Source organism: Copadichromis virginalis, linkage group LG1 (genome assembly GCF_057382275.1).
Source record: "Copadichromis virginalis isolate Kocher_CV1m ecotype Utaka linkage group LG1, C_Virginalis_male_GT1.1, whole genome shotgun sequence".
NCBI classification, from domain to species: domain Eukaryota; kingdom Metazoa; phylum Chordata; class Actinopteri; order Cichliformes; family Cichlidae; genus Copadichromis; species Copadichromis virginalis.
Window position 1 is genome coordinate 4275426 of NC_140618.1, and position 14220 is coordinate 4289645.

Here is a 14220-nt window from a genome sequence, read left to right on the forward strand (position 1 = left end):
TGAGCTATCTTTCTGTACTCATAGTAGATATGTTATCTAAAGTCTGAAGAGTAGGCAGAGATAACAGAGTTGATGGGGTTAGAATGAGGTTGAGGTGAGGTTTTGCATCATGAGAGGTGAGAAAAGGTGAAGAGAAGCTGAAATAATCAAAACACTTGCATTGATTGGAAAACAAGAAATGTTACTTTCCTGGGAATCTATTCCTGAGGGTTGGAAGGACAGACATATGTTCACGCACAGTTCACCCGCTTTACAAACACCAGAATTTTCTATTCCTCACTTGCTCGCAGCTGTGTTTGCAATGCAGATAGTTTCTGTCTTATTTGCTCAAACTATCCCTCTCTTATACATTTTCACTCGTGTGCAGTGGAGGTGAGTAGGATTTGATTTGTGGCGCTCACCTCATTAAAAAACCATGATGTCCAACTGAAATTGGAATTCTTACTTTGTTTGTAAGAAAAAGAACAATAAGTGGAACATTTATTGCAACACACCAGGTGTATTTTTGTTTGTTTTATCTCATGTTTTAAAACGTATCCCACAGCCTTGCTTTTATGCAGCTTAACTCGGGTAGTTGTACAGGTAGCTGGAACACCTATGGAGCGTTCCTGCTTGTTGAATCTCAGGTGGTGGCCTAGGGCCTGCTGTAAGGTCACTAGCTGGAAGCCACTTCTCACTGATGTTTTGCTGTGTTAGGCCCGGAGCATGCTGCATACCTCTGCGTGTGGTATTCATAGAGACAGAGCTGCTGCTGCTGCTATTGCCAGCACACAGAGAGAGAGTGCACCTAGAAAAAAGTCGGCTTTCTCACAAAGTTCTGCTGACTTTCTGACTTTCCTCCACCCTCTTCTTTTTAACATCCAAATGTGCAAATAACTATTAAATAATATTTAGGCTACATCCATTTGTGTCTGGGATATTTTCAGATACATTTGGTCTGCAAGAGGCCGTGCGAGTCTTGCACAGTTGAGGAAAGCAGTGTTTTCAGCCTTGTTTCCAGAACATCTCCAAGTGGACAGGCAGCAGCAGGGACATCACCCTATTATCCCTGCAGCTGGCTCTGTGATACTTTTTCCCTCCACATTGTTTCTCCTCCTCTGCGTTCTCTGTCAGCTGCTTTCTGGCCTCTTTTAACTTAACTCGGGGAAACTCCAGTAACATGCAGGTCTCCATATGTGCATCTCTTCCTTCCAATTTCCAGTCAGGATGGTGGTCCTATTCTTGGCTGATTGATATGTTAGAGGCTGGACATGTCTGAGGTGACCAGCTCCATGGATTCATGGCGTTTTGCTGGCTTCAAGGTTTATGCCAGTTTCTGCATCACCAGGTCAATTAGCTTCAAAAACCTCAGAGAGAGGAGAGCGGAGCCAAAGCTGTGCATCTTAAAGTTTTTCATCCTCCAACTTTTCTATTGTTACACCTTCCCAGTTATTTATGGTAGATTAACATTCATTTTACGTCTGGGCTGATGTAGCCTCGGTATACTGTGTGGCCTTTACTTGCTAGCATTCCCCAAGCCTCATGTTGGCCCCGTCATTATTTAAAGAGTGTGTCGAGTACGGTGGCTGGAGGTGAAAAGCTCGAGAAAAAAATAACTAGTTTTTAACTGGCAGAACAAGGTGTAGTGGTTGACACATTCATCTAACGTGTGATTTAGGACAGATTCCTGTTTTAATTCTGAGAGGAAACACAAACCCAACCTCAGCGGGCCACAGGATCTAATGGGAGGCCAGTTTAAATGGGAGGGTTACATCAGGTAGTGAATCCTTTGCCAAATCAAATACGCAGATGTATCTGCTGCTTCGGAAATAAAGGACGGGCTAAAAGAACTGTGACAGCAGTGAAAAGGACACACCAGGAGGGAAATGAGAGGAGTGGAAAATAAATGCTCAGTGCGTCACAGGAAGGCCTCCAGCAGCAAAACGAAGGGATGGGTCAGGGTCACCTGATCCAGCCTTAACCATAAGCTTTGTCATTTTTATCAGAGGGTGTCTGTCTCCTGAATCCAAATGAGAATTCAGATATCTGAAGGCTCTAACTTCCATTCTTTTGGAAATTCTAGCTGTCACAAATAAGTCGGCAGTCGGAGTGTGAGGTGCTCTTTAAGGATGAGATTATAATGTCTTTATAATATTAACATGTTCTTTGATTTTTTTGCAACCTTGTTAGAATCCATAGCATGCTGCTGTTTTATTTAAAAACAAATGATTTCAACCATACACACAGTCTACGGTCTTCTTTCATTGGTCCACTTTTGGACCAGGCTGTCAAGTCAACACTCACTCGCTTCTTCTTTACGTTGTTGGTGTGTTTCTCCAGGTGACTACGCTGTACCTCGTTCAAGTGAGCAGCCTGCTGAGTGTGTGGTTCCTCCAGTTCTGTAACTCCATGATACTGGGATCACTGGTCCTGAGCTTCATAGTAGCCGCGCTCTTCATCAGACATTGCCAGGTAAGCGTTATGAGTGATGGGTACGAAGAAGAAAAGTCTGAGATTAGAGAGGGTAAGGATTTGGAAAAAACAGAGCGCTGACACTAAAAGAGTCATGGTGGTGGAAACTTGTTGACACACAGGTAGAAGATTATCTTTTACATTTTGGTTGAAATCTGCGTGCTGCAGATGGTGTTTGCAGAAGATAATTTGTATGCTGGAGAAACAGTTTCCTGTCAGGTCTGAATGTAATTTAGTTCAGTCTTATCACAGTAACTTTTGCACAAACATTTAATGTGACAGGATGAAAGGTTGAGATTCAGGAGTAGGGAGATAAGTATTTAAATTCCTAAAATAAATGTTATTTTAGTAATGACATGCACTAATTGCAAAAGCTTTGCTTTTAGCAGTCTTTCACAGATCTGTGCTCACATGTCTTGGACTTAAGTCATGCTTAGATGATGAATCTGGTGGCTTTACACTGAACATGCAGCTTACCTTGGACTAAACACCAGCCTCTCGACATCATAAGCATATCTACGGCCAGCAAATTGATGTAATATTTTGGTGGTTTGAAGAAAAATCTCAGCTGTAACTAATGAATGATAATGTCCAGATTTTTGGCTGCAGTCTGGTTATTTGGCAGGCAGGTGTCTGTACTCACTGGCACTGTGCTGCAGTTCAGGCTCGGGGTGTTTTAGATTCAGAAAATGCATATTTTTAGGGAAATATTCTTAGTTAAGCAAAGCCATCAAGAATATAAAGGATTTTATTTCTGTGAGTGAAGTAAGAACTAAATACCACGTGCCTGTGCACTGCTGTACATGGGCTGTTCCTTGTGTTTTCATAGCATTGCCCTAATCTTCTGGACAAATTTGGCAGTCATTTGATAACATGCATAAACTGCTGGGAGACCAACAGAGGTGCAGAAAGGTTTCAAAAGAAAGTAGATTGAATCTTTTTATGGCTTTGATGGTTCTGCTTGTACTTGGATGAAATTGCCATGCCCAGTGTATTGTTGTCGACCTTGACTCGCCAGCAGGGTAGTGCGTATTTTGGCCAAATGGATTTTTCAGTTTAACACAGTGATTCACATTTGGAAACAATTAGACTTTCTTTCAGAAACTGTTGTGATTGCCTCCTTCATCATCATGTTTTTAGAATCAAAGTAGGAGCTGCAGGGACCTTTCCTTGCTCCAGGCCCTGCTGTTTCTTTGTTGCTTTTTTCCACTATGATAGTCAGTTTATTTTTAATGTTAAAACTGTAAAATCCTATTTGGACTTCAATTCAATTCAATTTTGTTTATACAGCAGCAAATCACAACAACAGTCGCCTCAAGGCGCTTTATATTGTAAGGTAGACCCTACAATAATACAGCAGAGAAAACCCAAACCATCATACATATAAGCAGGTGTGTTGGCGACAGTGGGAAGGAAAAACTCCCTTTTAACAGGAAGAAACTTCTGGCAGAACCAGGCTCAGGGAGGGGTGGGGCCATTTGCTGCGACGGGTTGGGTGAGAGAAGGAAGACAGGATAAAGACATGCTGTGGAAGAGAACCAAAGATTAATAATAACTAATGATTAAATGCAGAGAGGTGTATAAACACATAGTGAGTGGAAAATGTGACTGAAGACTCATGGGAATCCCCCAGCAGCCTACACCTATTGCAGTGTAACACCAACCTTATAAACAGTACTCTAATCTATTATCAATGGTCATTGATCAGTGGTTGTTGATCAATGGTGATGACAATTTGCAAAAATAATGATCAATATTAATGGTCAAGAATCTGAACTCACAGCCCACTGTTCATCAGTGGTGCTGGTTTCAGTCATTGTTCAAAGGTACTGTTTATAAGGTTGGGTAAACCTGCAGTCAGCTGAGACTGAAGAAGTCACTTGGATGAGTCACGAAACGTTTCTCCCACTGAAAACGTTACATCCAGATGAACAGAATTAACTTTTTGGGATTTCCTTTCCTGGATGATTGAGCGTGCATCAAGACATCTGAGACAGGATATTTCAAATTTTAGAGACATTGTGCAAGTGGAAGAAAGCATTCCTAATTTTTGTTTAATATGTGCATTGAAGGACATGTCCTGGTCAAAAATGACTCCAAGGTTCTTCACAGTGTTACTGGAGGCCAAGGTAATGCCATCCAGAGTAAGAATCTGCTTAGATATTTTTAAGATTTTTAGGGCCGAGTACAATAACTTCATTTTTTGTGCACTTCGTCTTTATGTCTTTAAGACATTCCTGCAGTTTAACTACTTGGTGTTAAACGTCTATCGTTTCATTTTACGCTATCGTTTGTCACAAAATAAGCTGTTTATGGCAATATTTTTTTCATGGTTTTGATGTCACTGTAGTGGCTATATTAATTTCTTAAAGTTCTCTTTCTCTTATATTTAATATAACCACACTACAGACGGACAAGCGGCTGTTTTTATGCGTTGTGGTTAGCAACAATGATGGTAACAGCATCGCGTGTCCGCTTGTTTATGTTCCACATAAACCTTTCACAATAAAGCTCAAGATCCTGTTAAGACTTTTCAAAATAAACTGAATCACGTGAAAGAGGAGATTATTTACGGATGAGAATTAAAAAAGAGCCGTCAGGTGCTAAAAAATAAACCTTAGACTCAAACGTTCCCGCAAGTCGAGCTGCCCGAGATTCGCAGAATTTACAGAAAATGTTACATTTTTGTGATTTATATCGTTATCGGACGATAGAATTCTTATATCGGGATATGAGATTTTGGTCATATTGCACAGCCCTACTACAGCGTGCTCTAATCGCTCTAATAGGATATTATGGTCGACAGTATCGAACGCTGCACTGAGGCCTAGCAGGACAAGCACAGAGATGAGTCCACTGTCAGAGGCCATAAGAAGATCATTTGTAACCTTCACTAAAGCTGTTTCTGTGCTGTGATGAGCTCTGAAACCTGACTGAAACTCTTCAAATAAACCTCTGCAGATGATCTGTTTTACAAGAGTTTTTGAAATGAAAGGCAGGTTGGAGATTGGCCTATAATTAGCTAAGACTGCTGGGTCAAGAGATGGCTTTTTGAGTAACGGTTTAATTACTGCCAGCTTGAAGGCCTGTGGTACATAACTGATTATTAGAGATGGGGTAATCATATTTAAGACTTAAGCATTGACTTGCACCTTTCCAACATTTTTAGGAATCTCTCAGTTGAACACAGCTTGTTAAATGCAGTATTAACCTATATTTCATACCCTCCGTGGCCGATTTTCAGTTTTTACATAAAATGACGGTGTTACTCAAAGAACTACTTAAACCTTTACAGCATTTGCGTCAGACTTATTTGTGACTTATGAAATAATGATTTTATCCAACTTCTGGTTTGAAACTTGAGGCATATTAGTTTGTGAAACAGGTATTCTGTCCTCTGCAAATGTTGATTTAGCCTTGGCAGACAGTGTTCTCATTTAATGCCTGGATTAAGCTTTAAATGCATACCTTTGATGTTGGATGGTTTTGATGACAGCAGGTCTGCAAAAAAGATGCACCTGGCATACTGATGATGAGTCGACATGCTAATAGTGGCATTCAGTAGCACAACTGGCAAAATACATCCAATTAGAGGTTGTTAAGTTGGGACTGATAGTTTCCCTACAGTCACCTCAGCTGCCTAACCCTGCTGTCGGAAACGCACAAATAGTATTCCAGGGCAAATCTCCAGTTTACAGAGGCGGAAGATCTCAGAGGCGTGCTGTGAGACTATTTCTAATTCAGTGGAAAAGCTGATAGATTCTCACATTTTGTGTCCAGAATCATCAGAACGGCTTCAGATGGAAAAACTCCCACAAAAAACACTGAGATGTCCATCTGTGAAGCAGTGGAGTGCTCTGTGCTCTGCGCAGTATCCGTGTTGTAAATAACCACGGGCATTTGAACACGATCAGTAATTACTGTGCTGACTAATTAGTTTGGTAGGGGTCACTCTGTGAGAAGTTGCAGCAGACTGTGCGCAGGATGAGACAATATAGACCTGAAATCTTAACAGTTTGCAATGCGAAGTATGAAAGAATTTTGGGAAATAACGAGGACGTTTTTCTGACATCTATAAATGATTGCAAAATGTGCAAAAATAACGAGCATAAAAATATATTTATGCATGCTTGATGATTTTAATATGTGCTTAGATATTTACAGAGAAATGACCCATGCTGTTAGGGGTTAGTGGTCTGATGCATGTACCCATATATATACTGTGTGTATGGAAAGATGTCTGCTTTCCTTACATTTTTAATTGCAAAAAACTGCAGTGAGACCATAACAGATGCACTGACTAACCTCTTGTTATTCTGTGTGTGTGCATGTAGCCTGGTGTAAAGACTGGAAGCCTGGTGGTTCGTTTGGGCAAAGTTCTTCTCCACAGTGCCCTGGTTCTCCTCCTCACGGTCACCATCAACTACCTGGCCAAGGTGCGGTGTTCTCTTCCTCCCTCGCTCATCTTTTAATACACTTTCTCTCCATTTTCCTCTTTTTTTCTCCCATCATATGCTCATTATCTTGTGATCTGTCCCTTATTTCACAACACACTCCTTCCTTCTTATCCTCATCGGTAATCTTGGTTTAACATGCTGATCTTTAGTCCTGACCTGATGATCTTCTCTTTGCGTGTGTGCTTACAGAAAGCCCTCCAGCTCCAATCAGACGAGCACATCTTTAAATTCATCAAGTCAAAGTTTGCTCTGGGTTCGACCAGGTATGAACACCTCCTCTAGTCCTGACCACATGTGAAATACGGGCTCGCTCCCAAACAGTAGTGAAAACTGCATATACAAAGTCTGTATTGTGTGCACTGGTACATAACTCCTGACTTGATCCAGAGTGACTGTATTATTCACTAAGCACCAGTATTGTAGCACCTGGAGAGTTATGGTGTGTGAATAATAGATGGCCGGGTAACACTAGCAGACCTCCCATTGATCAGATAGTGTGTGTGTGTGTGTGTGTGTGTGTGTGTGTGTGTGTGTGTGGAACAGTTCAGCCACTGGATGGCTGCTCCAGGGTGGCAGATAACACAGCTCACAGCTTGGTGCTACACAACTGGCGCTTCAATTATTCAGGAGTCTGTGGAAAATGCAGTGCATACTCTATCGCTGCCTCTCTCTGTTCCTGTTTCTCTCACTTGCGTTGACTTATTTCGTCTCTCCCAAGTGTTTCTTTTTTTAATCCCTGGAGTCTTGCACCGCGTTTGCGTTTATATCAACTCTGTTTAGTTATTTATCCTCGTGGTGGTTTATCAGCATGTGGAGGATTGTAACTGCCAAGAATAAAATTAAAACCAAAATATCAGTTCATGTCATATTTGTTTAATGTTGTGTTTCTGAATTCCCACTTTTTGTTTTTGCATAATGTTGATGTACTTAATGTTATATAGGTTTAATTTATTTTGTCAGTTTGTATCTTTCATATATCAGAAGTCCAACGTGCAAAATATTGACCTAAAAAAAGTTTATACTGTACAGACATGTCAGGGTTGATGCAATCTCATAGTTTTTTTCTTTTTTCTTCTTTGGCCTTCTTTTGGAGCCTTTTTGGTCGAGCGCAGAGAAAGGATGCTGCAAATACCAGACAAAGGATGTTAACGACATGAGGGAAAGAGGAGGAGCTTAGAGGAGGTTCATGGATGTCATGAACGAGGACACACAGAGGGTTTTGGTGACAGCGGAGGGTGGTAGGAGCGGGGTGAGATGCAGGCAGATGATCCACTGTGGCGGCCCCTAAAGGGAGCAGCCAAAACAGGAAGAAGTGGTCATGTTATTTATTTTTCCATAGTGATTTAAAAGTAATGTAAAAAACATACAATTCATGCACATTTTTGCAACTGTCCTTTTTAACTGCACAAGTTGTGTTTCCAGATTGTGGATTAGGTCGTTTAACGTGGATTACTAACTTATCCTGATTTGATTGGAGGTTTTTAGCAGCCTGAAGGTTTATTTCTTTTAGTGCTTCAGAGTTCTTATTGTTCCTAGATTCCTAGAACTAAAGGAGTTAGTGTCCCTGCTATAGACAGTATAAAATATTTTTGATCTCTGCAATTTCAAGCTTCATTGTCTAACATTAGTCAAATAACCCACTGAAAATGCCCAAAAGGCATTAAAACTGTGGGGAAGTCCACTTGAGTGGGACCTAGCAGAATCCTAGCTCACTGTATCAGGACACCTGCTAAAGTAGCCACGCCCCCTCTTGAGAAAATTCCCCCCACCCAGAGTTGTTATGAAAGGGAAACGTATTCATAGAGCCCAAAACATTTTGTTGTGCCACGCTGTAAACATGCAGTTTAAGGAAATAATGCATGCACGTTTTTACATGGGAGTCTGTTGGGGTGGACCTGCAGGTGGCAATTACAGTAACTGCAGTTTTTACTAAATTACACATCGGCTTCATTTTTAAGCTCCAGAAACTTGATTTAAAGGGAAAGTTCCTGTTCCTTTCACAATAAAAGTCCTGGACATAGAAATCAACTTTAATGAGTAAAAGATCTCTTTTTAAAAACCAGCAAAAATATATAGTGTTACATTTGATATCATTGACATTGATGTGAAAATAACGTACAGTTGCCAGGTAACAGTAATTTCAGTTAAACGCTATAAAAAAATTAAATATTTTTGCACACGTGTAGAAAAAAATCGAGTTTGTGGTGTTGATCAGGTAGTCGCACATAAGTTTAATATATTTTTATTATTATTATTATTTGTTGCTTCTGTTTTACTGCATTTCAGAGGCAAATATGTTTATTCATATGCATTAAAGTTGTTTTATTTACATTAAAATACACAATTTTGTGTTAAGTCACTCAGCCACTAATATTTCAAAGTGAAATCATTTAATCCAAGAAACATCCTGCTCCATCCAGTCGCCTCACAGTCACTCAGACTTATCGTATGACAGGCTCCACTTGGACCAGCTGCAGCAGTAAAATGCTGCTTGCATCAGTAACTGAAGGGCCCTCAGAAAGTGCGGTCTCTGTCAAGGCCAATTTATGGCCCTATTTCATAATTTTAAAGAGTGTAATTTGGATCTGCGCCAAACTTTTATAGCTTCCTCCTCACCGGGTTTCCATTTAACTCGACGTTGCAGTGTTTATTTATTCTCAGTGAAAAACAAACAGATGACCGCCTCTCGCCTCCCCTGCAGGGATTTTGATGCCAGTCTGTATCTGTGTGAGGAGGCCTTTGGCCTGCTTCCCCTGGACACGCTCGAGCGCCTGGCCGGTACCCTGCTGCTGTACCCCTACGTCCTCACGCTGCTTCTGCTCTGCGGCATGTTGGTGGCGGCAGCACTGCAAAACCTGAGGTAGGTGATGACTCAACAGGAAGTGGAGAGGGTTATATAAGACAAAGTAGCTCCAGATTACTCTGATCAGTCACAAAATAAAATAAAAAAAAAAACCCACAAAGCAAAACAACATTAAATTAATATTTTGTTACTCTACTCCATATTTTTTGACCCATTCATGGGCAGTTTTTGTGGTGTGGGCGGGGCATGTTGAGCTGAGGAAATACGCCTCTGCCAGAAAGTTCAGTTACCAAGAAAGTCATGCCTGGTCTGCAGCAATGTTTAGGTGGGTGGTTTGTGTTTAAGTAAAATCCAGATGATTGCCAAAGTTTCTCTGCATTGGAAGCAATCAATTATAAACTTTGTGCCGGTTCACTTTATTTAAATATACATAGCACCAGCTCACAACAGCTGTCGTCTCGAGGTGCTTTATATAAGACCCTACAGTATAAGAGAGAGAACACCGAAGACACGTTCCCCCTGCAGCACTTGGCGATAGAGGGAAGAAAGAACGAACAGAAACATATCCAGCAGAGCCTCGCGCTGTCTGGTTGGGGTTGAGGGGAAAGAGAAGAGAGAAACTACAAAGAACAAGGAGAGTAGACAGAGGAGAGGACGACACATTTAAAGTAGAGGAAAGTGATATAGCTTCAAATGATATCATGGTAATTCAAATTTGTGCTAACAGTATTTCTGACGATGAAAGAAAAAACGTACTGAACAGTTTTATTGACCTTTGCAGGCAGCAATATTTAGAAGTAAATAAAGCCAGTAAATGAAGGCCATTTTCTCTATTTTCCAGTCAGCTTCTGTCATTGATGAAACGTTAGCTAATTCAAAGTGTGAACTAATTACACCAAGGTACCAGCAGCAGCAGCATGGTGGTGCAATAGTAGTGACGCAGCACAAGTCAAATGTATGCACGAAAGTATCCCAGTGCCACGACCATGAAAAGTGTAACTATGAAACGGACTCTTAAGCAGGACCTGAGAGACAACAGCTTAAAGTTCACAGGTTTTATTGTCACAAAGGGAAGTTTCTCAAAGGCAATGTTAAAACAGGATGAACACTGGAATGAATCTCTGGCAACTCGGGACAGCAACCCTGAGAGAAAAGAGATGGGGGTTAAATCCAGTCCACAGTATGGGTGAGCGGCAAAGTAATGAGCAGAGTGGCCGTCTCTGTCAGACCAGCTTGACAAAGACGGGTAAGATATCTGGGTTTGAAAGCACTCTTCAGCTCCAGAGGAATCATTAGGATAATGATTACAAGGGCGTTAGCACAGGAGACACATTAGGAGAGTCATAGAAGAGCCTGGGAATTTAATGTAAAAGTATAAAGTTACTGCTTAACACTTTAGTTTAATGATAACAAATTCAGTTCAGTTTTAGTTATAACGTCAGACAACAGCAGTCACCTTAAGTCGCTTTATATTGAAGGTAAAGACTCTACAATAACAGGAAAAAAACAACAATCACATGACAAACACTGTCACTTGGTGACAGTGGGAACGAAAAACTCCCGTTTAATAGGAAGAAACCTCTGACAGGTTCAGGGAGGGGCAGACATCTGTCATGGCTGGTGAGGAAGCAGACAGGACAAAAAAAAAGAACTAAACTAGCTTAAGTTAGACAATATTTTCACATAATAAATCTGGTTATTGTATCTTGGCCAGCTGCTTAAAGTACTGTGCAGGAGTAGTTTCCATCCATTTGTTCTTCCCGTCTGCAGCTAGCGAGGGCTCCAGCGATCCTCGCTCATTTGTTTACGTTTGGGTCGCACGTCACCAGCTGCTAGCATCTCCTTCTTAGCAGCTGTACTTGACGGCGAATTTTTGCCTCGTGCAGTGAAACACGTTTGTTGTTTTCACCTTCAGCAGGAACAGTTTTCGTGCATATTTTCCAAAGTACTCTGCTTTATTGGAGGTTGCTCCAGCAGCCTGAGCTTTAAGTAATGGATGGCTTGGGGTCAGCTGATCCAGCTCTAACTAAATTATAAACTTTATCAAAAAGGAAAGTTTGAAGAAGGTGCAGTTAGCAGGTACCCTGATGACAGGTAACTGATGAACCCTCTGATGAGTATTTCTTTACAGCAACTAGTGATAAATCAGGCAAAAATAAACAAGAGCCCATTGCTTTGGAGTTACATTTCATCAGCTCTGTTTCTCTTTTGCTTGTCATACATTCATGCATTAAAATTAAACTACAAAGGAAACCAGAAGGCTTCCAGTACTGAAACTCTTTCCCTTGCCCACAGATTCTTTTTTTCATATGCAGATATCTTTGGAGAAAAATTAGTGAAGTATAAATGAATCGAAGGTTTCGGCTCCTTCAGAAAATAGAAGAGACAAGATGTTTATTAGGAGGCAGAAGCCCAGTCGTGGTAGTCACAGTCCCCGTGTCTGCTCCACATTGTTTCTTCACGCTCTGCAAAGCCGCTCTGCCTCTTGAAGCCTCATGCGCCTGTGGTGCAAGGTGAGGGGCCATATCGAACTAATCACATTAGCATATCAACTCGCACTCTGCCGTTGGAGGCTTGGAATACTAACCTCATAGAACAAAGGGCTATTTGCCAATTCGGGAATTAATTTAATCCAGTTTAGCCCAGCTCACGTAGGAGGAAGAGCTGGATTGGATTTGTATTCAAATGGAAGCCAGTGTCCGTCTGATTCGGTGCAGGAGGCCAATTCGGGGGAGTGACATCATGCCCTCGAGCCTTCGTCTGTTTGTCTGCGTGCCGACTCCCGCAGACAGAAACGGTCGTGGGTGTGTGTATTGTTGCGTGTCCACTTGTGTTCAAACTACTAATGAAATCTGAATAATATCAATTCCACCCACCTTCCCTTCTGCCTCTCGTCTCGAGCGTCTGGATGTAATGTTTTATGTATCACTGTTGTCTCTTGTGTCGCTGTGTTTTTCGGTTTCTCAGCAGGCCTAACAGAGGTTCCACCGAGGAAAAGAAAGGAGCCAGAGAGGGGCAAGTGGCGGCATTTCGTCCAGATGTGGCCTACAATCTGCTGCACACGCTGTTCTACGGCCTCCTGGCTTTCAGCACAATGAGGTGAGACCTCGTAATTCTAGCATCATCTACATGCAGACGTCCCCAAGTAGTCGCATTCTGAGACGGGAACTCTCCAAATGTACTTTTCCTCTTGATGAGTTGATTATGCAAAGTCGCGAGCAGATGCTAAAATCCAAGTGCCTCTTAAACGCCTCTCACAAAGTGTCTGAATGGTCCGCTTTAGCCTTGATCAGCCCTCAGCGCCAAGTACCATCCAGCACCACTCACAGCAGACGCAAAAAGAGTCGATACAGCTGAACAATCGATAATTAATACTCTGACCCCCCCCTTCAGAATTTTAACGAAGACCTGGTGCAAACAAACGGCTAACGAAGCTCCATCTGCCGTCTCTCCACTTACCATAAATTATGTTTTTTAAAAAGAATCATTAAATTTTCTTATTTATAAGGTACGGTAAATAGTTTCAGTTAAGTTGCTCATTTTAAGTTACTTTACTGCTGTTTCAGCTTGTGTTTATGCTGTAAAGACGTCCAGAGCAGGCCACTGTTGGGAAGAGTCTCACGGCTGTGTGGCTCAGAAAGGTTATAACTTAGAACTTTTTATTTCATTTCGCCTTGTAAGTACACAATACTATTTCAGCAAGCAGTTTTTTTTTCAATAAGGATTTTTCACTGGCTTTCAACTCCTTCTTGTAGTTTTTAGTTTTCCACTGTGGCTCAAGTATACATTTATTTATGTGCTGGTGAGAGTAAGAAGGCTCGTTTGGTTTGTTTTTGCAGTCGGTGTGTGTCTCAGGCAACCATGTTGCAACCTTTCTCTGGAAAGACGGAGAGAAATGGTTCCAGAAATAAGATAAGATATAGGAGGCATACTGTTTACATGTGCGCTGGCTTTGAAAACCATCTTCTTTGAGATACATTTGTTTACTGTATTTACTGTGCTCTTGTGCGATATTTGTACAAATGCTGTTTGTACATATGTTCGGAGTCGGATACTAAGAGCCTTCTTTGCTGCTTCTTCCTCTCCTGTTTTCTGGTGGCACACAGACGTGCAGTGGTCTGTTTCTCTGGTTAATATTATGGCACAATCCACTGGCAGGTTCCCACCGTGGAGCAGCAACACCTCTGAGGGTGTCTCGGCTTGCAGGTGCCAGACTCAGAGGCCCGACACCAGTGCTGGCACCTCGCTTTACCGCCGTCTTTCTTGTGGTCGACTTTCATATTCAGCCTCTTCTTCTTAATTTCCTGAATGTTTTGGCTTGCCCGGCTGCAGCCTTTGCTGCTGTGACATGAGATATTTGCTCTTATAATATCAGAACTGTGACCACCAGATATCATTGGTTTGACCGGCATCGGCCTCTACACCGACTACTGCAGTTTTCAGTTTGGTGTCGGCTCTCGTTGGCATTTACAGTTTGTTCTTATTTAAGTCATTTTTTGGATGAACAAA

At 41.6% G+C, this 14220-nt stretch overlaps 1 protein-coding gene across 4 annotated transcripts in view; it reads left to right on the plus strand.

Annotated features, from left to right (window-relative positions):
- Window positions 1-14220, plus strand: part of dpy19l3 (dpy-19 like C-mannosyltransferase 3) — an 81917-nt gene that overhangs the window by 31745 nt on the left and 35952 nt on the right. For 3 of the 4 annotated variants that reach the window (XM_085431620.1, XM_085431704.1, XM_085431457.1), the window contains 5 exons: window positions 2320-2451; window positions 6786-6887; window positions 7098-7171; window positions 9610-9768; window positions 12679-12810. In XM_085431620.1, coding sequence (XP_085287746.1) covers window positions 2320-2451; window positions 6786-6887; window positions 7098-7171; window positions 9610-9768; window positions 12679-12810 — 599 coding nt within the window. The remainder of the gene's footprint in view (window positions 1-2319; window positions 2452-6785; window positions 6888-7097; window positions 7172-9609; window positions 9769-12678; window positions 12811-14220) is intronic. The other variant, XM_085431538.1, reaches the window with a different exon arrangement.